Source organism: Pseudorca crassidens, chromosome 5, assembly GCF_039906515.1.
Source record: "Pseudorca crassidens isolate mPseCra1 chromosome 5, mPseCra1.hap1, whole genome shotgun sequence".
Taxonomy (NCBI): Eukaryota; Metazoa; Chordata; class Mammalia; order Artiodactyla; family Delphinidae; genus Pseudorca; species Pseudorca crassidens.
The window spans coordinates 33,029,735-33,057,159 of NC_090300.1; the positions used below are offsets into that span (position 1 = coordinate 33,029,735).

Consider the following 27,425-nt stretch of genomic DNA (forward strand, 5'->3'; position numbering starts at 1 on the left):
CTTTGTGAGTGGCCTCGAGACGGGGACTCGGTTGGCCTGTGTTCACCTTAGAGCTGGCAATAGGGCCCGACGCCTGCTCTTCCACACCACAGGTGCTGTGTGGCTCTGAATGAGCTGCTTGGGGTACACCCAGCTGACAGCTATCTAGTCTCCCCGGAAGCTGGGAGGCCAAACTCCCATCACTGGAGAGATGAGAGGTAATAAATGGAGTGACCAAGGCCTCTGAAAGCAGGGGACAGAGAAGAGCAGGTGGGGGAACTGGCCCGTGTGTGCTGGTGTCTGTGATGACCTTTCAGACTCCCCAGGAAGCGGCTGGGAGTGGCAGGGCTGGGACAGGGAAAGCAGGAGGGACGCTAGGTGATAGGGCTGGGGTGGGAGGTGTGATGACATGCTCCTTCCTTCTATTGCACGGTAGGGCGCTTCTTTTCTCAGAGTCCAGAAGGTTCCTGGCGGAAAGAATGGGGCTAGGGCAGAGGGGGAGGAAGAGAAGTGCTGTGTGGCTCTGAATGAACTGCTGGGGGTACACCCAGCTGGCAGCCATCTGGAGGAAGGCTGAACTATCTGCTCACTGTCTGAGGACGGAACTCCTTGGCAGAGACCCTGGGCCTGCAGGGTGGGTGCCATTTTAGGCGTTAAGGCTCCTCCTGGGTGTGAGCGCCTGACAGGGTGGAGGGCAGGCCTAGCCCCACGAAGTGAAGGACACGGCTTGACTAGCTCAGGCCCTCCACTCAGCCAGGGCTGCAGGGAGAGAGGGAGGAAGGTGGCTCGGTGGGTCCCAATGTGGCCTTGGCGGGGGCCCCCTCCGCTTTCCCTGAGGCCAGGTCATGGAACAAAACTTCCCTCGTGCTGGGAACTGACACATACCTCCCTGCCCAGCAACCAGGGAAGGTCAGTGCAAAGGAGTAGGACTGGGAAAGCACCAGCCCCTATCCCAGGTGGCAAGGTGTCCGGAACCTCCCCGTCGGCTCTCCAGCAGGATCTGGGGTCAGTCCCCCCTTCCCAGGCCTCGCTTCCAAGTTTCCCCTGTGGCGGGGGAATCGCCTCACCATCTTCCCCCCACGCTCTAGGGCAGGCGCCCTTGGTTCTCTCTCCGGTTCTAGTGAGGCCAAGAGACAGGAGGTGCGTCCCTACACTTCAGAGACGGGGAAGAGAAGGCGGCGCCCAGTAAATGCAGGGCGTCTGTGCAGACGGTCATTTGACAAGCTCTGGGCCTGAGTCCAGTGGGTGGTGGCAGGGGAGGAGTGGCATAGGACGGAGTGGGGAGTCCTGGTGGCTGGAAGTGGCCTCCTGTAAAGACCAGGAAGAGGGGGCCGCAGACCGCTGCAGAGGCCCCTGGAAGCTGCAGTTACCCTAGGGCGCTGGCCCCCCCTCTGAAATGCAAAGTCACTTCCCAGCCTCTCATTCACCAAGAATCTCAGGTTCCGAAAGCCAGTACACATCATCTTCTAATGTTTCCTAATGTTCTAGGTATTTGGAAAACAGACTCCTTTTTAGAAGTTGCCATGCTTTTTTCTTGGCTTTTATTAGCATGTGTTAAAATCATATTATCCAAACACTACCAGAAGAACATGTATTGTTCTGCATAAAGTGCTTAAGGAAAAAAATGCAACTTATTAAATTGGACATTCTTTTCTAGTTCATAAATTTTGGGTTACAATCAGGGCACAAAAGGAGAAACAGAATGCAGTATTAGAGAGAGCGAGAAGCTTAGTTAAGAACTTGGGTGGAAACACAAGACCACGTCCCATTCCTCCCACTTCCTTGCTGACTGAACACTGCACCTGCATAAAGCAGCAAACAGCTTTGTTTTAATAAATACATTTTCCTTCATTCAACTCAGAAAAGTTAATCATAGTAAAGCACTTTTTCTTTGACCATCTGTTTATAGCCACAGGCAAGATTTATCCACAGAGTTTAAGTGTGAAAGTGTCATTTCATTGGGCTTTCCACTTTCCAATGCTATCTGGGTTCAAGATTGTCTCAGCAATTCATATTGGTTTATTTATATTTACCTGGTACTTAAAATACCAACTCTATAGTGTTTAGTGTTACAAATGCCAACCAAGGATATTTTCCCAGTACTAGAAATGTCAATGAGTGGGCCTAAGTAAGGTTTTTCCCCCACTACACTCCATTTTCTTTAAACTGGCTTCCGCACATTAGCACTCTGATGGTTGCACAAAACCCAAGTTCCTGTTGTGACAGATTTTTAAATCGGTAATGTTCTGAAAAAATAACAACTTGGAAATCTCTGTGTTTGAACCTTGGGTGGTCGTGTTGAGAACAGAAAAAAACGGCATTAAATACACTTTAAAAACATTCATTTGCAATCAAACATATTTAACTCTTCCAGGGAAGGAGCAGGTTGGTGATGGGGTGCCCCGTCAGGAGCGGCTGGTGGGCTGGGGAACCCGTCGGGTGCACGCACTCAGGGCAAGCTTCTGGGCCGCAGACCTCGCTTCCTGGCCGCGATGCCTTTGAACTTCGCAGAGCAAAGGGAAAAGCGAGGCTGGTTGTACCTTTAAACAGTCAAGAGCAACCTCCTTGAGTTCACCTTGAAGCGGACCCAGAAGTTGGAGCGTGTGCCAAGCTGAGGGCTGCCGAAGGGCTAAGCAGTAGTGGCTGGAAAAGGCGGTCAACTGCGGTCCTCCTGGGGAGACCCCCTTCCCTTCTCTCAAACGTCAGTGCTTTGGGCTTCATGCAGGAAAAAATCTTAGCCGCGACGCTTACTAAAATTTCCATCTCATTTTACAAAAGCACACTGAATAGCAGTCCTGAGTGACAAGTATATAGAATTTGCTGAGTATAGCCAAGAGAAAAACAGCTTGCTAAACTATCCTGTTCTTTGCTTCTTCCTACAGATGCGTCTGTAGGACGTTCTTTAGTTTCACAGTGATATATGCTGTTTCAGGAAGCACAAGGTGATCGGACTTTGTTTCCACGAAGTGATGACCTACTTTAGTTGGAGCTTAAGGTTCCATGACTGGTTCTAAATCCTGCCATATATTGCTATACCAGTGACAGGATTTAGGGCAGTTGGGAGGCTCCCGGTGCCCAGTTCCTGCCAAGCATAGCCCACCAGTCATGGCTGGGCTTTCACTATCAGTAGTTATACTTCCCTTTGATGTTTCAAAAAACCTATGGTGTATTTGTCGCCTCACTCCACTCCACCCTGTCCATCTGACTTGGAAGCCTGAGAGCTTACTGAATTAGGCTGAAAAGAGGCTCTGTACCTGCTGATATTGACGGCAGTATAAGATGCTAGCTTACTATTTTGCACAGCACCATATATCGTGCCTGTTATTCAGGCCAACTATAGCCAACCTTTTCGTTTTGTTTTTTTCTTTTTTTGTTTTTTATAAAGAAAATCTATGTAAGTTGAGGTTCAGAAATGCATATATTTTTTACTTACAAATATTCATCTGACCAAAATCCAACATAACCTTTATGGAACACTTAACAATCGTTTTGTTTTTAAAATAACATTTCATTCAAACTGTATATAATTCAGTAAAGATTTTTATACAGCAAGCAATGCTTAAACCCTGGAAAATCTGTAGAAAAGAGATTTTCACACAAAATAAGAAAAGAAAACTTTGAGGTATCCCTCACACACACACGTCCATTCATCCTGACCCACGTGCACGCACGCGCACACGCACGCACACACACACGCACACACAGCCATTCTCACTCACAAAGTGGCTGCAGCATAGGCAAAAAATTGTAGGTCCAAAGGAAAATAATTGATTGTTCTAATAAAGAGTCCAGGTAGCTCAGAAAGAAACAAAACAAAACACAACAGTCCTCTGAGGAAATTACTACCTCAAAAAAATGTTCTCAAGGTGAATTTGAGATCTAAGCCTACCAAATTGCTTTTGCAAAACAGCTCCCTGCAGTCCAAGGTGACTTGTGCAAATAGAAGGAATCAAATGAGGCTAGTTCCTGTACTTCCTTTAACAAGGATGTGGGATGCTCGCAGGCGCCCAGGGCGTTCCCATCACGCCAGGTACTGCTGCAGTGCCATCTTTGCCCTGCAATCACAAAGCTCCTGTTAGCCGTCATCTCAGAAGTGTAATTAAGGTAAAAAGCCCATGGTTCAAAGATGGTAGCCGGGAAAGTCTAAAAAGGTAGGTCCCCCAAGGGAATCGGGTACCTACTTACGGTAGGTAAGTGGGACACCTACCGTAGAGGGCAGAGATCTGTGGTCAGCACACACGTCAAACCCATGCTGGCTACATCCTCTTCCTGTGGTCCTGCTCTTGTCCTTATAGCTGCTGCAACCCAGTGACATTCTATAATCTTCCTTTGTCAATGGCATATAGTTGTGATGGATCTGGGATTCTTGACTTTCTCCTATTGCCATGAAGGTTTTATCTAGTGCTGCAGGACACTGGGGAGGACACTTAGGGTTCTGGGAAGCTAAGAGAAACACTGACCCAGGAAGAGGTGGGTAGGGGCTGATTAGAAGGTGCGTGGGAGGGGCAAAGAGCTCCTGGGATGAGGCTGTCTGGTGGTTCAAATGCCTCAGAACTGAGGAAGGGAGGTTACAATTTTATCCCATTCTTCTCATTATGCCTGATAACACTGACTGATGTGGGATGTGGGTTGTTACAGTGATTAGGGAAAAAGTTAGCTAGCTGGAGAGGAAAAGGTGCAATGTGGGCAATGCCTTAACCTATCCTGATCCTTATTAAAGTGCCTTCCTTTGAGCTGGGACTCAGAAGGCCTCCTTTACTCTCCCATCATGATTTGGTAAAGGCTGCAATTGTGGAAGTTAGGAAGTCAGATTTTGGCAATGATATCCCCTTCTAAGTTATGGAAAGAAAACGTTAAATTTTTCTGTTACTATTAGCTGATGAAAGTATACCAAAGCAGATTGGGCAGCGATAAGCTGGACTCAAGCGCAGTTTCTTTGCTGCAGTAATGGATACAATCCACAGTTTTAAAAGAGGTGTGCTAAGGGATATTCTTGCAATTATTTAAGACGCTGTAAAGATGACAGTTGCAAATAGTCCAGTTCATCAGAACAGAGAGCTCCATACAGACCACTCCAAGTTATGAGCAAGTTGGGTTCTACAAGGTCGTTGTGTTAGGAAATAAGTTTATGAATAATGCCACAGGCTACCTCTTATTGACCATAACTTCACAAACCTGAGGCCCTCTGAGGCTGGGGTGGAGAGGCCTAGTTAGCAATAGCTCCTCATCTGTAAGTGTCTGAAAGTCAAAGGATCACAAAGCCTTAAAGACAAAGAACCTGAAAGATGTTGGCTTTAGGTCACAGACTTTACTATGATGGGAAAGCCCACATGAGGGTCTTGATCGAAATTCTGTATTACTCTTTAAAATCGTCAATTCAGACTCCTTCTCGATCTTTCTAAGGGTTTGGCTATATCTGATTATATCGGACCTCAGAGACTGTGCCCTCATTATCTTTCTGCTATCTATTAATATCTAAGGAGTCTTTCAGATGGATGGTTTTGTAGGCAAGGTCACCTTTTCTTAAATGGACTGAGGTAGAGTAGCTCAGACCCTGACCCTTTTAATGGGGTTTAAGAACTGCTGACAACGTATGTGCCATAGAAATTGGGGAAACAGTACCAGATTGGTCTAAGAAATGCAGGCCAGGGCTTAAAACTATCCCACTTCATGCTGGTGAGGCCTCTTTCCAGGTCATCCCAGAGATGATTTTAAGCAGAACTATTTTAATTTCTGAACAAACACAAGAAAAGAAACCCAGGGAATAGTCTGGCTCTCGGCCAGAAGAGACGGGCTGACAGAGCCTGTCATTTAAGCCAGCAGCTGTTGTTACTACTGCTGTGGAGGTAGACATGAAGGTTCCCGTCCTCAAGGTACAGCTCAAATCCCACCTTGAGCATGTGGCCGGCCCTGACTTGCCTTTGATGGAACACTCATCTGAGCAGCAGGGTGGGGGCTGCAGCTATTCGGGGATTTGTCCTTAACACACTGGATGGCAAGCTTCAGGGAGGAAGGGGCCCAGCTCTTTGTGCTCCATCTGGCCCAGCCATTCACTTGAGGAACAATTAAACAAGTGCCTCTTCCCTTCTGTGGAGCAGATAAGCAAGCTGATAGCCACAACACCATGTGTTGTGTCCTACGGGAGCACAGAGGGGTCCTTAGCAAGGCCTGGGAGCCAGGGTGCAGAAGGATCCAGCAAGATTTTTCCACGGAGGTGACAACCTGATTTGAGTTTTGAAGGACGGATGGCCATTGTGCAGGCGTTCTCCGCCCTTGCTTTCAGGACACCTGTGCACCCGGGTCTCTGCCTGCCTCACCGGTTGTTCTTCCTGCTGCTTTGCTGCACCTTCTTCATCTTCCCCTACAGGTGGCGGTGGGGTGTCCCAGAGTGTGGTCCTTAACCCTCCTGTCTTCTCTCCTCTCGTTTACTCTCCCTAAGTGACTTCAGCCAGCTCCAGGGCTTTATATACCACCCCAACTCATATCTTCAGCCCCACTCTCCCGAGTCCCTTGGATATCTAATAGCATCCAAAAGTTGGCACACCAAACAAGAACCCTTGATTCTCCCTACCCTCACCCACTTCTCTTCTATTCTTCACCATCTTGGCAAATGACCATCTTGGCAAATCCTCTATTCAGTTGCTCATGCTAAAACTCTAGGCAATTCCCTTTCCTCTCTTTCTTTAACATCCTACATCAAATCCATGAGCAAACCTGTTGGCTCTACCTTTAGATTAAATCCTGAATCCAATCACTTCTCAATACTCCCAGCACTACTACCCTCATCCCTTATCTAACACGACTGTAACGGCCTTTAGCTGGTCTCCCTGCTTCCATTCCTGCCCTACTACAGACCACTCTCTACACAGCCATCAGAGCCATCTTTTAAAAATTTGAATCAGATACTGTCTCTTCCGCTCAAAACTCTCTAATGACTGACTTCCTATTAAAATCCGGATAAAATCCAAAGTCCTTGCCACAGTCTACCAGGCTCTTCAGTTGCTCCCACTGCCTCCCTGTGTCCAATTCTTACCACTCTCCCCCTCGCTCATTTTTCCCCAGCCCCACTGGTCTTCCTGCTGTTTCTTGAACATTCAAGAATTCCTGCCTCAGGGCCTTGAACCCACTGTCCCCTGTCTGGAATACTATTCTAAGCACCTGCCTGGAAGACTCTCTCATTTCACCCAGGTCTTTGATCAAATGTCACATCCTCGGAAAGGCTGGGACTAATCTATACCACAAGAAGCTTTCTTACTTTCCATTCCCTCACCATTGCTTATACCTTCGTAGTACCTCTCATTATCTGCTATCATATTACATATTCATTTGCTTATTATGTCTTCTGTACTAGAATGTAAGTTACATGAGGGCAAGGCTGTCATCAATTTTATTCACCCTTATATCGCCGATGCCTGAAACGGTGCCTGGTAAGGTTGGTATTAAAATATATATACATATTTGTTGAATGAATGGGGATTCAGAGGCGAGGGGACTGGGATGGCAAATCAGATGGAACAGAAGGTGTAAATGCCTGAAGGTGTGATACTGTAAGAGGGCAGGTGTGGCTGGAGCACAGGGTGGGCACGGGGGAGGGGGCAGCACAAGGAAGGCAGAGCCAGACCATGGAGCACTCTGAGCCCTGCTCGCGAGCGTGGAGAATGAAAGTGAGCTGGAAAACGAAGGCTGTGTTATAAGAAGGGTCCACAGCCAGGAAAAACAATCTCGGTTATCCTGAGCTTAGAGGGGTCTCTGACTATGACTCTCGCCTCCCCCAGAAAAGGTGAGCTCTCTGAGGACAGGGACTCCTTAGTGGTCACTGCTGCATCCCCAGCAGCCAGGCCAGGCTGGCACAAGGCAGGCGCTCAGTGAGGTTTTGAGCTAATGAATGTTTTTATAATTGGCCTTCATTTCTGCTCTCCAAAAGGCCACACGCATTTCTATTCTAATGATCGAGGGACTGAAAGGGAATAACCTCTGGATCCTCTCCAGAGTCCCACTAAGGTGGCCTGGGCTCATGTCAATTCAGAGTAAGATGAGAATCTTTAATAATCTGCTAATTATTAGTTTATCTCTTACTCAAATGTCACACAGTTGACTCACAGATGAAAAAGGGAATCCAAGAATCTAAAAGATTTTGAGTTTGGCTATGTGACTTACTAAGCAATTCAAACCCTGTCATAAAAGAATGCAACATACCCCAAAGCAAGGCCCTTTTACTTTGATACTCACTTGTCACAAAGATTTGAATCTGGTGACTGACTCAGTTTGTGCAGAATATCTACGATGCCCATGTCTCGTAATTTATCCTGGCGTTCTTGTGAGCCTGAGAGATGAAAGCTAGCAGGTTACTGGGAACATGGCCCAGGCAATTGCTCTCTCCTTAATGTACAGCCAACAATCGGGAGCCTTACCAGTGTCCTTTGCCCTCTCCCCTTCCGCCCCCTCGCCCTCCACTCTCCCCAGTGCAGCCAGATCCCCTCATGCTTGGATTCTCCAACAGTGCTCTAACTGGTCTCCCTGCCTCTTGACCCTCCTTCCCGCAGTCCATCTGGGTTCTGCTGCTGGATTAATTTCTCCATGGACCACAGGGTCAAGGTCAGCTTCTTCAGCCTGGCACGAGGCCCTGCCACCAGGCCCCATCTTCATCACTTCTTTCTGGACATACTTAGCCAGGCTCTTCCTACCCCAAACCAGTCCTGTTTTCCCCTTCCATTCTCTTCCACCCTCCTCGGACCTCCCAGCACTTCCTGCTGCCTCTTAGCACGTGGCAGTTCCAACTCTGCACTGCTGTGTTCTATCTTCCAACTAGACTAGGACCTCCTTGAGGGCAGCTTGTTTCCCTGGTACCCGGCTGTTACTTGGTCTCTCGGCCTGCACGCTGAATGCAGTTTTTCCTCCTTCCACTTTGTTCTGGACACAGTGCTAAGGAGGATAATTCTCCTGGATTCTTTCCTCCACCCCTGAAGAGCCCACAGTGACTCACTCATGCATTCACCTCCTCGAGACCCAGTGAACCAGAATCTCTAGGGGTACAGCCCAGACATCTGCATTTTACAAAGTTCCTCAGGTGATTCTCACGCAGCCAACCCAGCACTGAGACCCACTGCTCTCCCGCATGTGTTCACTACCTTAGCTGTACACTGGAATCACCTGGGGAATTAAAAAAACCACTTATGTCTGGAGACCACCCCAGAGATTCTGATTTAACTGGCTGGTGCAAAAGTCCCTGGGTGATTCTAATGCACAGTCAAGGTGGAGAGCTATAGGGGCCTCCCCGCAGACTGGTTGCCCCACCAGGCACAGTGTGTCTCTCCCTTCTCACCAACGCACCCTCTTCTCCATTAAGCTTATCTGCCTGTTGTCCTTCTATGTGCGGCCCCTGCTCACAGTGAAAGGCCGACCCTCCTGCCCACCCTCACCTCTCATCTTCTTCAAGCGCATCTCACCATCCTCCTCCTCAGCCCTCTCAAGGACAAGGACTGTCACTCACTTCCCTACGGTCTCCTCCACCCTCACGTTCAGTAATCTGGAACAGTGCTGACTCCACGGTGGGGCTCAGTGTTAACTAGACCCATGGATTCTCATTCATACCAAGGTGACACGGTTGGGGGCTTGGGGGCCAGTGAGTGGTGCCTCTACCCAGGATTTCAGGGGCACCTGATGCCTTTCCTGTGCAAGACCTTCCTTCCCATAATTTTCTTCAGAACAAATCTCACCAATCTCTTACCTTCCTCTTCATTCCATATGAGGTTTGATATACAAAACATAGCAGCAAGCTGCAATTTGACATGTGAATGACCCTATTTGATGCAGAAAAGGAAACAAAAATAGAGGTAATCTCATTTGAGGTAATTTTTGGTAACGTACGACAGGCAATTCCAATAGCCTAAAAGTTTGAAGTAGGGACCTCAAACCCAAATGTCTTGAGGGGCCACAAAATTAGTACTAATGGGTGAATAGGTTGGGCTAAAGACAAGAGAATGATGGTAGGAAATCCGGCACACTGGGGAGTGAAGCCTTGCCAAAAGACATTCACACTCAAATTTCAGAAACCCTCTGGCTGGCCAAACAAAACACCTCTAGGGCCACAGGTGCAGTCTGCAATTTATCACTCAACCCATACACACAGGAACACTGGCATATGACAAGTCTGTGCTTTCGACTATGCCTTCTCTACGGTAGGAAACATGCAGGGCCAATAAACTGAACGGATGTGCACTTAGTATTCATCTCTTTGGCTACTGAGTATCTGACTCAAAGTACTCTTATTTCTATAGGCACATCACAAAAAACTTGACTTAAGTCTCTACTATTCTTAAGGAGCCTCCTATTTTCCTGAAACACACTTCTGGTTTATTTCTCTTTATGTACTGAAAGTACAACCATTTTTGCTTAAGTTATTATTTGTCCATATACAGTGCTTTCTCCTAAATGAAAGAGGACCCAGTGGTAAAACAATCTTTCCAGATGATTTTTTTTTAACGGAGGTATAGCTGATTTACAATGCGGTGCCAATCTCTGCTGTACAGCAAAGTGACTCAGTTATACATGTATATATATTCTTTTTTTTATATTCTTTTCCACTATGGTTTGTCCCAGGAGACTGGATATCGTTCCCTGTGCTATACAGTAGGACCTTGTTGTTTATCCATTCTAAATGTAATAGTTTGCATCTACCAACCCCAAACTCCCAGTCCATCCCCCCCCCACCCTTGGCAACCACAAGTCCGATCTCTGTGTTACAGATGATTTTTTAATTGGTCAATTAAAAAAAGAAAGTCCCCACTACACTTAAATAACTTATGCAAATCTGTGAAATACCATGACACGATATATGCTCAACAGTCTCTTGAAGGCTGAGACAGACTCGTCTTGCCATGTAGAACTATATCTGAACTAAGCAGAGACAAAGAAAAGCACATGCCTTCCTTCATTAGAATTCTATGGTTGGTGATTCTTTTTCCCTCCTACCTGCCAAGACTTTTAGAGAGCTGTCCAGTTGGGGCTCCACTAAGACAAAACAGAATAAAATGTGTCATCTGCTCCCAGCATCAGGCCAGCAATGAGTATTTGTTGAATAAATGAACTTATTTATAATACAACAGTAAGTATTTACTACATATAAGTTCATCCATCCTTCAATAAACATTTTTTGAGGAAACAAATTGCTGTGATAGGGAAAACTGGAGGGTGGAGGGGTGGGAACCTAATTTTAAGTGAAATGGACAGAAAAGATCTCTTTGAAGGAGGCAATATTTATAGAGAGGAAGAATAAAAAATAGGAAGAACAAAGGTGCTCTTTGAACAGGTGTACAAAGAACAAGAGGTACCAAGAAGAGGGAAAAGTCTGCGAAAAGGTTTGAGGTAAGAAGAAACTGTAGAGCTTATGCATATTGAGAAGGAAAAGTAGAGTAACATTAGTTCAGAGATGTAGGCATGGCTAAACTGTAGGCCCTTGCGGGCCAGAGTAAGGACTGATTTCATTCTGAGTTGACAGGAAGCCCTGAAGGATTTAAGCAGTGGAGGGACAACACCTGATTTACATTTTTAGAAGGTCACCCAGGCTGAAGGGACTGGAGTGACAGTGCTGAGGTGTCTGGGAGGCTGTTATGGTCAGTCAGGTATGAGAGGCTATGGCTTGAACTAGGGTGAGAGCAGTGGCGACAGAAAGAAGTCAACAGCATCCAGAGCGGCTAGGGGCCGGGCTAACAGGACCTACTGATAAACTGGATTACGAGACGAAGGAGCTGGAGAAATAAAGACTGACTCCTTGGTGTGAGTAATGGGTAGATGGCAGAGCCACTCTACTCAGATGGAAAAGGTCAGGAGGGGAGAAATTTAGGTTTAGGGGAGATATTTAAGAATCGATTTTTAAACACCAACCTCAAGAAGCTTCAGACAGCCACAGAGAGATGCTGAGTAAGCAGGAAGATATACAAGTCCAGAGTTCAGAAGAGAGGTCTAGGCTGGAGAATACCCTCCCTGTGACCCTTGGACCTTGCTCCCCTACCCCCTCCCGCCCACTAAGAAAAGAACCAGCATTTGTAAAGCTGTGGACACCATCAGGGAAGCTTGCTGTCATGGCTTTTGAAGGCCAGTAGCCATTATTGTGGTTGTGTTTTGTACTGCTTGATACCATGACAGTGTAAGTAAGATAATGCCTAATCTATTTATCAAAATTGACTACTGAACTGGAGCCCAGAAACCAAACAAAGAATAGGGATGACAGCAAAAGCCATGGGAGTGGATGAGATTCCCTAAACCAGTGGTTCTCAGCTCTGGCTACACCTAAGAACCACCTGGGGAACTGTAAAAAAAAAAAAAAACACCGATGCCCAGGCTACACCCCAGAACTATTAAATCAGAATCTCAGGAGGAAAGGGGCAAGGCAACAGTCTTTGAAAGATTCCTCCACCATGCAACAAAGGGTATGAACCATCAATCTCAATAGTACATGTGCGAGAGCAAAGATAAAGGTCCAGGGCTAAGCAGGGAGGCATAATGGAATGGAGGCCAAGGGAAAAGAATGTTTCCAGGAGGAGGAAACAGCTGTGCTGAAATTCACTGTAAGTGAGGAAAGTTGAGGAGAGAAAACCATCCTTTGGACTTGGCATAATAGGATGGTGACCTTAACCAGAACAGTTTCAGTTGAGCAATGGGGTTGGAGGCCAGATGAACTGGGCTAAAGAGTGAATTTAGTGGTGAGAAGGAGACAGCACGTGCAGAAGACGCTCTTAAGTCTGGCTCTGCACAGCAGCAGAGAGACAGGTGTAACTCAATGGGTATGGGAAGTCCAGAGAAGCTTTCAGAAGATTACAGAGATACTATGTGGATCTGGTATTGGAAAGATAAGGGAGTTCCCAGTTGAAGCAGTATGGTTTTCATTCAACAAATACTTACTAAGCATATACTAAAGGCCAGGCACTGTACAGGGTCATGGATATACAATTGTGCACAGAACTGATACAGTCCTTACCCTCAGGGAGCTTACAGTCGGTAGGCACACAAACAAACAACTATATGTTGCGATAATTGAGCTAAGTGCTCTGAAGGGAGTACTTCACTCAATTATGCCGTAACAAAGAATAACCCACGCAGATGAGAGCCCACAAGGAAGTGTTAGCAGAGCTTAGATCTGAGAGGCGAGAAGGCATCCCATGGGGAGAATAGTATTCCAGGCAGAGGAGCCAGCATGTGTGAAGGTCCGGAGGCAGAAACGAACATGCACGGCCTCTTCCAGGAGTGGAAAGAGGTCAGTGTAGTGAACAAAGGGAAGAGGGGAATGAGAGAAGTTGGGGGATACAGATGAGTCAGGTCATATAGGACTCCACAGGCCATCAAAAGGGGGGATGGGAGCTTCCCTGGTGGCGTAGTGGTTGAGAGTCCACCTGCCGATGCAGGGGACACGGGTTCGTGCCCCGGTCCGGGAAGATCCCACATGCCACGGAGCGGCTGGGCCCGTGAGCCATGGCCGCTGAGCCTGCGCGTCCGGAGCCATGCTCCGCAACGGGAGAGGCCACAACAGTGAGAGGCCCGAGTACCACAAAAAAAAAAAAAAAAAAAAAGTGGGGGGATGGATTTTATTCAAGGTGTAATAGGGAACTGCTGAAGGATTCTGGCTTCTATTCTCTTAGTAAAACAAAAGGTGAGGTCACCACTAAGAGTGATGAGGGAGATAAGAGGTGAGGTTTAAAGAATGAGGAGAAAGTAAGAACCTATTCTTCTGGAGAATGGAGGCGCCAGCTTGCTGGAGAATCACAGGAGGGTACCAGGCAGTGCTGAGTGCCCATGTGGGTTTTGTAAGTGTGAATTTAACATGAAACCAGTCAGCCCGGTTCTGTGCCTTTCTCTGCAGTTGTTAACTCTGACAAGGAGGCAAAGAGGAGACAGGTTCACCCACAATTAGGGTTTTGCTAGGAGACGCTGACAGAATGAAAAGAGGATGGATGTTTGATTTCCAGATTTTGGCAATGGGCAGATTCTGGTGATGACAAGATCCCGGGTATGGCCACGGCAGTAGGTGGCTGAGGTGTTTGCAAGTAGGTAGCAGATTGTGACTGAAAGCAGATGATCAAAGAACAAGAGCCAGAGATACCAGAGGCTAGAGGGTTCATCCGTATAGGACTGAAGCTTTGAGAGGGAAGCTTTGGGGGCTCTGAGAGAAGGCCAAGAGCCCAAGCTCTCACTGTGTAAGAGGAAGGCAATCAGACGATAGGGTGGGGAATGGCACAAGCTTCAAGAGCCTGGTGTCGTTTTTCCCTTCAGGATGGAAGAGAGTTTCTGGAATCGGTTATGGAGGAGTCTATTCTTTGTTTAATCTCTGCACAATTCGTTTTGAGCTAACAGTGCTACAGTGCTTGCATTCTCATGTGCAGCTAGTGTGGAGCCATGAAGGGGACAAAGGCCTACCATGTAATACTTGATTTTCTGCAGGATGTCATCATTGGTCATAATAAGTTCTTTTGCCGTTGTCCCATCTGCTATGTTGGCTAGGATGCACAGTGTCTGGAAAAGAACAAAGGGCCAGCGATCAGGAAAGCTCTGAAGTCCTCAGACTCAAGCTCTCTCAAGAACTTAGGCAATTTCCCATCTGAAGTACATGGATTCTCACAGGTTCCACTCTGAATGCCCTGATTTCTTATCTCATAATGTCATTGCCAACAAAAGTAACCACACCTAAGGAAAGTCTGCCTTAGCTAAAAGAGAGCCCAAATGTTTCAGTGGCTTCTTTCTGGGCATAAACCATCACTGCTAGGCAAAGGCAGCCATAGTTCATGCTATCACATAAATCATAGGGAAAATGTAATTTATTAATATTTTCTTGAAAATTTCATTTTTAAGAGAAGCTCTTGCTACTAACCCACAAGGTTTCTTCAAAGAGGTAGTCTCTTTGGTAGAAACTTCAAAGGTGTTATAACTCCCCCCTACCTCCCCTTCCAAATACCACTTGCTTCCAAGCTCATGACCTTCTGGATCCCCGTCCACTAGCCACATGCAATGAGGACCTCTTGACTTTTTTGAACCCTACTGGACGAACAGAAAGGGAAGCAAAATGTGTGAAGAAGCTTAGTCCAGGCTGGCCTAATGTGGAGGATAGAGGGAGCCTGTGCCAGCTGGCAGGACAGTCTCATTATGAGGACAATCAGCACGCTGGTACTGGAGGAAAAGACTGTTCTCATTGGCTGTTACATTCTCACAGCCAGACCAGCAAGAGGCAAGGATTAAGGTAAAAGTGAATGGATGGTGACAGGGACACTGAGCCAGTGGCAGCCCTAGCAGTTCAACAAACATTGGCCGAGCACCTATAATGTGCATGCACTCTGCCCACTCCACTGGGCAACGGGCTGAGACAGGAATAAGACACTCTCCTTAACTCCAAGCCAGTACACAATTACATTTCACTGTGGTGCAACTGAGGTAAAAACACAACTGAGGACAAAGGATTAATCTCCAAAATTTATAAGCAGCTCAATAACAAAAAAACAAACCCAATCCAAAAATGGGCAAAAGACCTAAATAGACATTTCTCCAAAGAAGATATACAGATTGCCAACAAACACATGAAAGAATGCTCAACATCATTAATCATTAGAGAAATGCAAATCAAAACTACAATGAGCTATCACCTCACACCAGTCAGAATGGCCATCATCAAAAAATCTACAAACAATAAATGCTGGACAGGGTGTGGAGAAAAGGGAACCCTCTTGCACTGCTGGTGGGAATGTGAATTGGTACAGCCACTATGGAGAACAGTATGGAGGTTCCTTAAAAAACTACAAATAGAACTACCATATGACCCAGCAATCCCACTACTGGGCATATACCCTGAGAAAACCATAATTCAAAAAGAGTCATGTACCAAAATGTTCACTGCAGCTCTATTTACAACAGCCCGGAGATGGAAACAACCTAAGTGTCCATCATTGGATGAATGGATAAAGAAGATGTGGCACATATATACAATGGAATATTACTCAGCCATAAAAAGAAACGAAATTGAGCTACTTGTAATGAGGTGGATAGACCTAGAGTCTGTCATACAGAGTGAAGTAAGTCAGAAAGAAAGACAAATACCGTATGCTAACGCATATATATGGAATTTAAGAAAAAAAAATGTCATGAAGAACCTAATGGTAAGACAGGAATAAAGACACAGACCTACTAGAGAACGGACTTGAGGATATGGGGAGGGGGAAGGGTGAGCTGTGACAAAGCGAGAGAGAGGCATGGACATATATACACTACCAAACGTAAGGTAGATAGCTAGTGGGAAGCAGCCGCATAGCACAGGGAGATCAGCTTGGTGCTTTGTGACCGCCTGGAGGGGTGGGATAGGGAGGGTGGGAGGGAGGGAGATGCAAGAGGGAAGAGATATGGGAACATATGTATATGTATAACTGATTCACTTTGTTATAAAGCAGAAACTAACACACCATTGTAAAGCAATTATACTCTAATAAAGACGTAAAAAAAAAACAAAACAGAACTGAGAAAGTACTAAGTGCATTTGTGTGATAATACAAGGGTCAGGGAAGGCTTCTTGGAGGAAGTGACACTGAGTCCAGGAGCAGAGTAAGGAATTACTCAAAGAAAGTGACGAGAGGTGGAGATGGTGCCTGGATTCAAATAATTTTCTCCAATTTTAACCTTTCTCTTTGCTAGACTTAAGCTAATTAAGCTTGCAGGTTATAGCTAACTGAGGAGAATGTTTTCTTACTATGGCCCAAACCCTCAGATATCTTAAAGGGTGTGTGATCTTATTTTTCCTAGATTACAGCACTGCAGTAACTAGATTGTTAAGGAGTGAGTCCTGAGGTTTGAACCAAAAAAGGTTACCTCTAGGATACAGGAAACAGAAAATGCAATTTATGATCCAAGGCACTGCGGGACTATTCATTCCAGGGTACTTAAATCATGAAGAGGAGACCTTGATATGCCCCAGAAGTGGGAGAGAGATGATCTGAGGAAGACATCAGATTTCACAGTGATCCGGTACATGGTGAGCCTGTCAGAAGTCTTGACATGCACAACACCCTTGAATTTTTCAGGACTGAGGGGAAAGCAAGGGGGAAAAACAGATTTGGACTCTAACCATGGAAAAGAATTTAGACTCACCTAGGGAAGAACTACCCCTCTCTTACCTACTAAGACAGTGGGTATAAGGGGGGATTTCAGGAAATAGTCCTCAGAATAGCCTAGGCCAGCAAGATAGGCAAGTGATTCCCTTTCCTGGAGTGTTAGAATACACCTATGCATCCTAGGCTCGTCCAGCATGGCAGACTGACCTAGAGTTCTGCTTTGAAGCCCACGTACTCCTTCTGTAAATATTCTCAGGAGACAAGAAACCAAATCTTAAAGGGACTGATTTAGTTCATGGGCCAAGCCAATTTAACACATGAGCTAGGGAGCAGAGATAAAAGCAACACACACACACACTCATATGAACAACTGGAATCAATGATATAGAGGTAATGATTGGCAAATTATGGCCTGTGGACCAAATACAACCCAACCCAATGCCTGTTTTGGTAAATAAAGTTTTACCGGAAGACAGCCATGTCTACGTGCTTACACACATTGTCTATACCTGCTTTCAGGTTAGAAGAGCACAGATGAATGGGTAAAGAAGATGTGGCACATATATAAAATGGAATATTACTCAGCCATAAAAAAAACTGAAACTGAGTTATTTGTAGTGAGGTGGATAGACCTAGAGTCTGTCATATAGAGTGAAGTAAGTCAGAAAGAGAAAAACAAATACTATATGCTAACACATACATATGGAATCTAAGAAAAAAAAAAAAAAGGGTCATGAAGAACCTAGGGGTAAAATGGGAATAAAGACACAGACCTACTAGAGAATGGACTTGAGGATATGGGGAGGGGGAAGGGTGAGCTGTGACAAAGTGAGAGAGAGGCAGGGACATATATACACTACCAAACGTAAAATAGCTAGCTAGTGGGAAGCAGCCACATAGCACAGGGAGATCAGCTCGGTGCTTTGTGACCACCTAGAGGGGTGGGATAGGGAGGGTGGGAGGGAGGGAGATGCAAGAGGGGAGAGATATGGGGATATATGTATAACTGATTCACTTTGTTATAAAGCAGAAACTAACACACCATTGTAAAGCAATTATACTCCAATAAAGATGTTAAAAAAAAAAAGTACAGTTGAGAAGCTGCTACAGAGACTGTATAGCCTGCAAAACTTAAAATACCTGTCTTGCCCTTTGTAGAAAGTTTGCCAACCCCTGAAATAGATAATAGAAAAATAAAAGGGGGGAAAAAGTCAATGAAACTGAAGCTGCTTCTTGGAGAAGATCAATAAAATTGATAAACCTCTAGACAGACTGAATCAGGAAAAAAGGAATTACCAATATAAAGTATAAAAGACAGTTCACTGCAAAGAATACTACAGACTTTAAAAACATAAGAGAATATTTTGAACAATTTTATGTTAATAAATTTGAAAACATAGATGAAATGGACAAATTTCTTGAAAGACATAATGTCAAAGCTCACTCAAGAAGAAACAGATAAACTGAATAGTTCTATTTCTATAAAAGAAATTGAATTTGTAGCTAAACACCTTTCCACAAAAGAAACACCAGGTCTAGATGGCTTCACTGGTACATACCACCATAATTTGAGAAAGAAAGACGACCAATTCTTCACAAATTTTCTTGCAGAAAATTGAAGAGAGAACACTTCCACCTCATTCCCCGAGGCAAGCATTACTCCAATATCAAAAACCAGACAAAGACATCACAAGAAAGCTATTCACCAATATCATGAATACAGATGTGAAACATTCCTCACCAAATTTCAGTAAATTGAATCCAACAACATATGTAAAGGGTAATATATAATGACATTTTAATATGGTATATATCTATTTAGATCTTAGATTGCTTTCTTTATCAGTGTTTTATAGTTTTCAGCAAACAGATCCTGCACGTAATTTGTGAGACTTATAGTTTCATTTTTTTCTGAGCTATTGTAAACAAGTGTTTTTAAAATTTTAATTTCTACTTGTTCATGCTAGTATATAAAAATACAATTGATTCTTCTTGTGCCCTTGGTTAACTCACTGACTAGTTTTAGCTTGACTCCATGACATTTTCTACACAGACTTTCATGTTGTCTGGGAAGAGTTTTATTTCTTCCTTTTCAATCTGTATGCCTTTTATTTCTTTTTCTTGCCTTACTGTACTCGATAGCAGTTTCAGTATGATGTTGAATAGGAGTGGTAACAATGGAATACTTGTCTTGTTCCTGATCTAAGGACAGTGATAGATATGCTCGCCATCTTGATCATGGTGATTGTCTCATGGTATTTATATATGTCAACTTATCACACTGTATGCTTTAAATACATGTATCTTATTGTATTTCAATATATTTCAATAAAAAAGGAAGAAAAGAATGTATCTTTTGATACTTTTGAGAAGAATTAAATTTCTAGCTAAAAACCAGACAGTTTAAGCCTCCCCAGAGTCGCCTACTTCTGGACCATCACCCAAATCTGTGAGAGGGTATCATTGTATCCTGCCAAAACACCCTATTGTTGTTGGCCTTTTCTTTTGCCTTCATCCAAATCTTGCCTCACCTTTCTACCTTGCTTCGCTTTTCAAGTTCGTGGAATTCTATCTAGGTGAGCTGTCTTTGTAAACAAATTTCTATGCTCTCCAGGTAGAACAGTTTATTTTGAACACTGCCTCTTCTTTATTGTTGTGTTCCAGAAACAAATCTCATTCACCCTAATTTCAGTGATGCCTACAAGATCATAGTTTTTCTGTGTTAAATTTTTGTTAAGCAAAAAACATAGTTGTTTATTACTGAATTTCAGTAGAAATCACCTAAAACATCCATCTTAAAAGCACTTTGTCAAATCTATCACCTTTTTTGCTCACAAATTCCAACACGGCTCCCAAGTCCTACCACTCTTGCTTCCTGGACTGTTCTTCTGAAGCCTGATGAACTACCCTAACTCAGGAACACAGAGGATAAGGAGCGTGGGCCCTGCAGTTAGACTTTGGGTCCAACTCTCTATGATGACCTTGGGCAAGTTTCTTCCATACATATAAGTGTACAGCTCAATGAACTGTGAAATGAACACACCCATGTAGCCAACATTTATGTCAGAAAGCTGAATATTACCATAACTTCAGATCTTGTGTTAAAAATTTAAGTTTGCAGGTGACTTTTCTTTTATGACAAAATATATACTATGTTAAAAATCCTATAATAAATCCCAGGAACTATAGAAAAGTAATTCCCAAACTGTCTCCTGATGAACGCATAGCCTCTGTATTTTCATGCCTATCTTAAACTTGCCCTATTGAAACACAACAGAAAGTAGGCGTATGAGATAGAAATAAGGAACTGGGAAGCATGAGTATAAAGAAATAAAAGATGTCTCCAGGACTTCCCTGGTGGCGCAGTGGTTGAGAGTCCGTCTGCCGAAGCAGGGAACACGGGTTTGTGCCCCGGTCCAGGGCCACAACAGTGAGAGGCCCACGTACCGCAAAAAAAAAAAAAAAAAAAAGATGTCTCCAGCATAAGGGATTATTTCATCAGGGAATTGTAGGAAGTTGAGTTCAGAGCATGGTGATATAGAGGGCTAGAAGCAGTGAATCCTGGAGAAAGGATTCACTCTAGGATGGTGAGAGGTGGCCATCCCTGTAGAGACGAATAGTATGTACAGAGTGTGACACAGAGGGTAAAAGTATAGACTCTGGTCATGTTTTCTTCCATTCCAAGAGGAGGAATTCTTTTTTTTCTTTTTTCTTTTGCGGTATGCGGGCCTCTCACTGCTGTGGCCTCTCCCGTTGCAGAGCACAGGCTCCTGACGCGCAGGCTCAGCGGCCATGGCTCACGGGCCCAGCCGCTCCGCGGCATGTGGGATCTTCCTGGACCGGGGCACAAACCCGTGTCCCCTGCATCGGCAGGCGGACTCTCAACCACTGAGCCACTAGGGAAGCCCCAAGAGGAGGAATTCCTGAAGAGAGTTTAAGGGGTGGTGAAGGATCTCTCCCCTCAGAACTTTCTTGTCTCTACAGCACCTCTGATCTCAGCACCCTGTCTTTTGCAGACTTGAGTATTTCAGGAGACTCCTAACTACGATATCTCTTGGTACTCACACTCAGAAGATATTCCTACAAAAAAAAAAAAAAAAAAAAGGAACACATACCTGCTCTTTGACCTCAATGTTATGTTCCCCTTCCAAAATAAGGGTGACAGCTTGCATAATTTGCTTTCCATGAGTACTCATTATTTTATCTATGTGCTGCAAAACAATGGGAAACCCACAATTATGATTTGGAGAACAAAGAAAAAGACCATAGAAAAGAACAGAAGACTTCCAAAAGTTAAACAATGTACAGAGAAGACTCAGAAAACAAGTGAGGCACAGAGAAGGGAACCACCCACATTTCTTTATCTGCCTGAAGGCCGCTGACCCTGTTGCTCAGGGAACATTAAGAGAACAAACAAGAAAGAAAGGCTCAGCCTCTCCTGCTGTGACATATGCCCACTGCTCTCCATGCTGACACCTTCAGAGGTCAATCCAGTCAATGTGGGCAGGGCAGGGAGGTATCTATGCAATAGCACTGAGAAGGAGTCTCTAAAGGGAAAGAAGCTGAAGCCCCAGAGATAAGTCATTTAGGCAGACGAGAAAACCCATCCTGGCCAGCAAATCAAGTAACAAGTCAAGGCAGGCTCCCATCCAGCACGGAGGAACGAGAGGACAGGCAGTGCAGGAGTGGAGGGTTAGGTGGCCATATGGTGAAACAGCTCCCAGAACACCTATGAAGGTGAGAGGTCTAAACATCAACTCCTGGCTTCTCTGGGAAGGGGCAGCATTTGAATCACACTTCTGGGCAGATGTTGATGGGAGCAGAGAGGCAGGGCAATGTTTTGTGACGCATATGCAGGGGTAGCTAATCTGGAAACCTGGGTGATTTTACTTACTGGGCGAGTAGAGAGGAGATTTCTAAGAAGGCCCAATGTCTTCATCAGCACATTCAAATCTGAATCTGATAATAACCGGAATAGCTGTTCAGTACTCAAGCTTCGTAAAATATCTGCTTTTATTTTTTGTTCAGCCTGAAATGCCATATTCTGAAACGATTAAAGAAGTTTCAAGAATCATGCCTATATTTGCATTATTAAATTATATTTTAATAGTAATTCTGATAATTTTCAAAGTATAAACAGAATCTGCAGAAAATCCTTAAGGTTAAGTCACATCATTTTTCTGATTCCTGTTAATCACCTATAATTCTGTCTGTCAGAAGAAAGATAACTGTCACTCCTATACATACTCCTCTATGAGCACTATGACCACTTCCTGACACGGCATTTGCATGTCTTAAGATTTCTCAAATAAATACAAAATCTACTATTATATTTTTTAAAATTCAATTTATTTAAATTAAAAAACCAAATGCTTCACCCATTTCTCCCATCCCCACCCTTACCTCTGGCAACCACCAATCTGTTCTCTGTATCTATGAGCTTGGTTACTTTTGAGAATATCCTTCTGGTCATCATGTTGCTTTGTGTGCACTTTAATAACAAAATGACTACTGACAACTATACTGTGCCATGCTCTTTGAGAAAGACTTAAATGTACTCCCTTATTATGCATGAAAATAAGTAGCGTTTTTTTTTTTTTTTTGCGGTACGCAGGCCTCTCACTGTTGTGGCCTCTCCCGTTGCGGAGCACAGGCTCCAGACGCGCAGGCTCAGCGGCCATGGCTCACGGGCCCAGCCGCTCCGTGGCATGTGGGATCTTCCCAGACCGGGGCACGAACCCGTGTCCCCTGCATCGGCAGGCGGACTCTCAACCACTGCGCCACCAGGGAAGCCCAGTAGTGGGTTTTGTTAACTTTACTGGCAGAAAACACCTACTGTGTTCACAGTTCTATGCTAGGTGCTGATCCACTGGACCATATCATGCAGGAAGCTCTCGGGGGTAGGAGGTGTATCCAACCTACTAGCAGCCCCAGATGGGCAGGAGCTGTTTTGCTCCTTTTTCTCCTTTTTGGACACATTATGGATTACCCCACCTTAACCTAAAGCTATAATAGGTCTGAAGGAAAAAGAAAAACATGGCTGATTCCAAATAATTCATACATCAACTTCTGGTATAAAAAAATCTCTTGTAAACTAGAAACGTATCATAATATGTGGTTATTGCCCTCCAGGAACTTCTTAAAATTAAGGATCTAAGACATACGAAAGATCAAGTTACCTAATAACACAAGGCAACATGGCAGAGCAAAAAGAGTACTGAGTTGGGTGTCAAGAGACCCAGGCCAAAGAGAATTCCAAGGTTTTATATTTTGTGGACAGAGAACATAATAACTGATAATATGGAAATTGATGACAATAAGATAGTTAATATGAATTTGAGGAGTGGGATAAATTCAATTTTCAACATTAAAACTGTGCTTGTCAGGGAGCCCTCAAATGAAGTCCCATTAGCCATTTAAGTGACAGACCTGGTGAACAGGGTACAGTTCCATCTGGATATGTATATTCCAAAGCAACCTCTTCTATTAGGGGGAGTTGAACCCATGAGAATAGATGAAGTCCCTGAAACTGTAGTGTAAAGGGAAGTAGAAACTGGGAACTGAAACTCGGGGGAATGTTCTCTGAGAAAGAGGTTGAAAAGGGGGCTAAGTACAAAGGAGGTGAGAAAAAAAAATTAAGTCCTGGGAAAGAGTTTCAAGAAAGAGAAGTGCCAAAAGCTGGTAAGTTAAGGAGAAAAATAACTGTGAATCTACTACATTCAGTGCTTTCTTGGAAGATGATTATTTCCACCCAAAGTTTGTGTGAAAAGACAGCAGATATAGCACAGTACAGGGAGATGAATATGGGCTTGGGACAGGTTCAGAACCCATTTCCATCATTTATTAGCTGTGAGGCCTTAGATGATTCATTTACCTTCTACGTTCCAGTTTCCCAATTGTAAGGTGGATATATACCAATATAATGTAAAATAAAAATTAGCGATAGCAAATATAAAACACCTAGTTTAGTGTCTGGCACACAGTATTGAATTATAACTACTCTAATTATGTTTAAAAAATTCATGGAGAATTACTCTATTTTCAATTTCAATAAATTTTATTTAAAAAAATTGTAAGGAAAAATGGTTTTCTGACTTCATAGTTATATAGTTTTAGAATTCAGATTATTATAAATTATTTACTAGAAACTGTTAAGAAATCATTGAGCATGTATACCCCAATTCTGTTACCTTGGGGAAGTTATTTAATGGCTCTGTGCTGAGCTTACCCATCTGTAAAATATGTATACTCTCTAGCTTATTTCACAAAGACGTTATAAAGGAGACACGAAAGTACTTGGTAAAGTAGGCAGCGCTATACAGATATCAATACGTTCATGAGGAGGAAAACTTTTTTTTCCCCAAAATTAGATGTCAAGTTTCAACACCTGTCTGCTTTTCTTAACAAACAAGAGAACCAAGGAACACAGTGGCCAAGCAACTTGCTTACATTTGAATCTGAAAGGTGAATGAAGTCTTCTAGGTCCTAAGTCTTTAGAAAACTGGGCCAAAAGAGCAAGATTTTTAAAAAAGAAAATTCCAGACATTTCAAAAACACATTCTTTAGTTTTAACTTTGATAACTGCTCCCTTCTCTTTGTGAAACATACCATTAAAGCCCAAATTCCATTCACTCGTAAAGCAGGATTTTCACTTTGGGTTAATCCACAAAGTAGCTCTACAGCTCCCGATTCTAAAATTGGCTGTGATTGGAAAGGAGAAAAAACAGTTTTAAAGTCAGGTTTGTTAACTAAGTGTATATATACCCTGGCACTCTGATTCCTATTTCTTTCCTACTCTTACCCAATTCCAAGCAACCTTCACAAAGCAGGCAGTGAGGCAGCCATAAAGATCACCTTGATTCCCATCTTACCCCTAGGTTCTTCATGACATTTTTCTTTTTCTTCGATTCCATATATATGTGTTAGCATGCAGTATCTGTCTTTCTCTTTCTGACTTACTTCACTCTGTATGACGTAAAATAGATAGCTAGTGGGAAGCAGTCGCATAGCACAGGGAGATCAGCTCGGTGCTTTGTGTCCACCTAGAGGGGTGGGATAGGGAGGGTGGGAGGGAGGGAGACGCAAGAGGGAAGAGATATGGGGACATAGGTATATGTATAACTGATTCACTTTGTTACAAAGCAGAAACTAACACACCATTGTAAAGCAATTATACTCCAATAAAGATGAAAAAACAAACAAACAAAAAGAATAAGAATGATGGAAAAAAATCTTAAAAAAAAAATCACCTTGAGAAGGTCAAGAAAAATGACTCACAAATCCAAAACCCAAAATAAACCCTGTTGTTTCCTTTTTCTCTGTAGTCCTGAAAGGCTCAGGCGATACCCTAATTCTGTGTACGTTTCACACATACCCTTATGATCCCATTACCTATCCATATTCTTCTCACCCTCCTCTGAGAGGGCCACCCCTGCTTCATGCAGCATGTGTCTCAGGTGTCCTTTACAAGTTGTGACTATGAAGCAATATGGCTGGTTTAGAATGGAACTGTCTTCCTTACAAATTGCTAATCTTATTCATCAATATGCTGTAGAATTCATCTTTTAGAACTACTTTCAGGACTATCTATCAATCATACAAGCAAAACAGTCTTGTACTTTTATGGTCATATCACATTTTATACCTAAAATAGCATGTGTTAGTCTGACTACTTAACTTATGATACTTGGCTGAAAATAGGTTTTGGTAGTTTCTAAAAAATTCAAGCCTTAGAGGACTGATGTGCCATCACTAACAAATGCTTAGAAGGTCATCTTTCAGTGGATTCTAGAAATGTCTTAAGCAATGCAGATTTATATACAAATTGTGCAGTTTTTTAAAAAAACGTTTTATTTTGAAATAAGTTAAACTTATAAAATAGCAAGACTAATATAAGGAACTTCCATATATTCTTCTCCCAGATTCACCAATTTTTTAAAACATCTTTATTGGAGTATAATTGCTTTACAATGTTGTGTTAGTTTCTGCTATATGACAAACTGTATCAGTTATATGTATACATACATCCCCATATCCCCTGCCTCTTGCATCTCCCTCCCACGCTCCCTATCCCAAACCTCTAGGTGGTCACAAAGTACTGAGCTGATCTCCCTGGGCCATGTAGCTGCTTCCCACTAGCTAGCTATTTTACATTTGGTAGGGTACATATGTCACTGTTACTCCTCTCTCACTTCGTTCCAGCTCACCCTTCCCCCTCCCCGTGTCCTCAAGTCCATTCTGTACATCTGCGTCTTTATTCCTGTCCTGCCCCTAGGCTCATCAGAACCTTTCTTTCCCACCCCAGACTCCATATATATGTGTTAGCATAAGGTTATTTTTTGCGGTACGCGGGCCTCTCACTGTTGTGGCCTCTCCTGTTGCGGAGCACAGGCTCCGGATGCGCAGGCTCAGCAGCCATGGCTCACGGGCCCAGCCGCTTCACGGCATGTGGGATCTTCCCGGACCGGGGCACGAACTCGCGTCCCCTGCATCGGCAGGCGGACTCTCAACCACTGCGCCACCAGGGAAGCCCTAGCATATGGTATTTGTTTTTCTCTTTCTGACTTACTTCACTCTGTATAATAGACTCTAGGTCCATCCACCTCACTACAAATAACTCAGTTTCGTTTCCTTTTATGGCTTAGTAATATTCCATTGTATATATGTGTCACATCTTCTTTATCCATTCATCTGTCGATGGACACTTAGGTTGTTTCCATGTCCTGGCTATTGTAAATAGTGCTGCAATGAACATTGTAGTACACGACTCTTTTTGAATTATGGTTTTCTCAGGGTACATGCCCAGTAGTGGGATTGCTGGGTCATATGGTAGTTCTATTTGTAGTTTTTTAAGGAACCTCCATACTGTTCTCCATAGTGGCTGTATCAGTTTACATTCCCACCAACAGTGCAAGAGGGTTCCCTTTTCTCCACACCCTCTCCAGCATTTATTGTTTGTAGATTTTTTGATGATGGTCATTCTGACCTGTGTGAGGTGATACTTCACTGTAGTTTTGATTTGCATTTCTCTAATGATTAGTGATGTTGAGCATCCTTTCATGTGTTTGTTGGCAATCTGTATACCAGATTCACCAATTTTTAACGTTGCCATATTTGTTTTATCATTATGTCTCTCATTCTACACACCCATATCCACATTATTTATCTTTTTCTGAACCCTTTGAAAGTAGAATGCAGGCATCATGCCACTTTACCCTTATTACTTCAATGAGTATTTCCTAAGAACAAGGATATTCTCTTAGATAACCAAAGAACACTTACCAAATTCAGAGAAACTGACATTACAACAATACTTTTTTTGAATCTATAGTCCATATTCCCATTTTGTCAACTGGCCCAATAAGT

The 27,425-nt window shown here is 43.8% G+C and overlaps 1 protein-coding gene across 4 annotated transcripts in view; it reads right to left on the reverse strand.

Moving 5' to 3' along the window:
* Positions 1 to 1,503: 1,503 nt before the first annotated feature.
* Positions 1,504 to 27,425, reverse strand: part of ARMC8 (armadillo repeat containing 8) — a 106,606-nt gene continuing 80,684 nt past the window's right edge. For 3 of the 4 annotated variants that reach the window (XM_067737707.1, XM_067737708.1, XM_067737704.1), the window contains 7 exons: positions 24,669 to 24,761; positions 21,955 to 22,104; positions 21,176 to 21,271; positions 14,389 to 14,484; positions 9,707 to 9,779; positions 8,209 to 8,302; positions 1,504 to 4,034 (listed from right to left, as the gene is read on the reverse strand). In XM_067737707.1, the coding sequence (XP_067593808.1) occupies positions 4,001 to 4,034; positions 8,209 to 8,302; positions 9,707 to 9,779; positions 14,389 to 14,484; positions 21,176 to 21,271; positions 21,955 to 22,104; positions 24,669 to 24,761 (636 nt within the window). In that variant the 3' untranslated portion in view covers positions 1,504 to 4,000. The remainder of the gene's footprint in view (positions 4,035 to 8,208; positions 8,303 to 9,706; positions 9,780 to 14,388; positions 14,485 to 21,175; positions 21,272 to 21,954; positions 22,105 to 24,668; positions 24,762 to 27,425) is intronic. The other variant, XM_067737705.1, reaches the window with a different exon arrangement.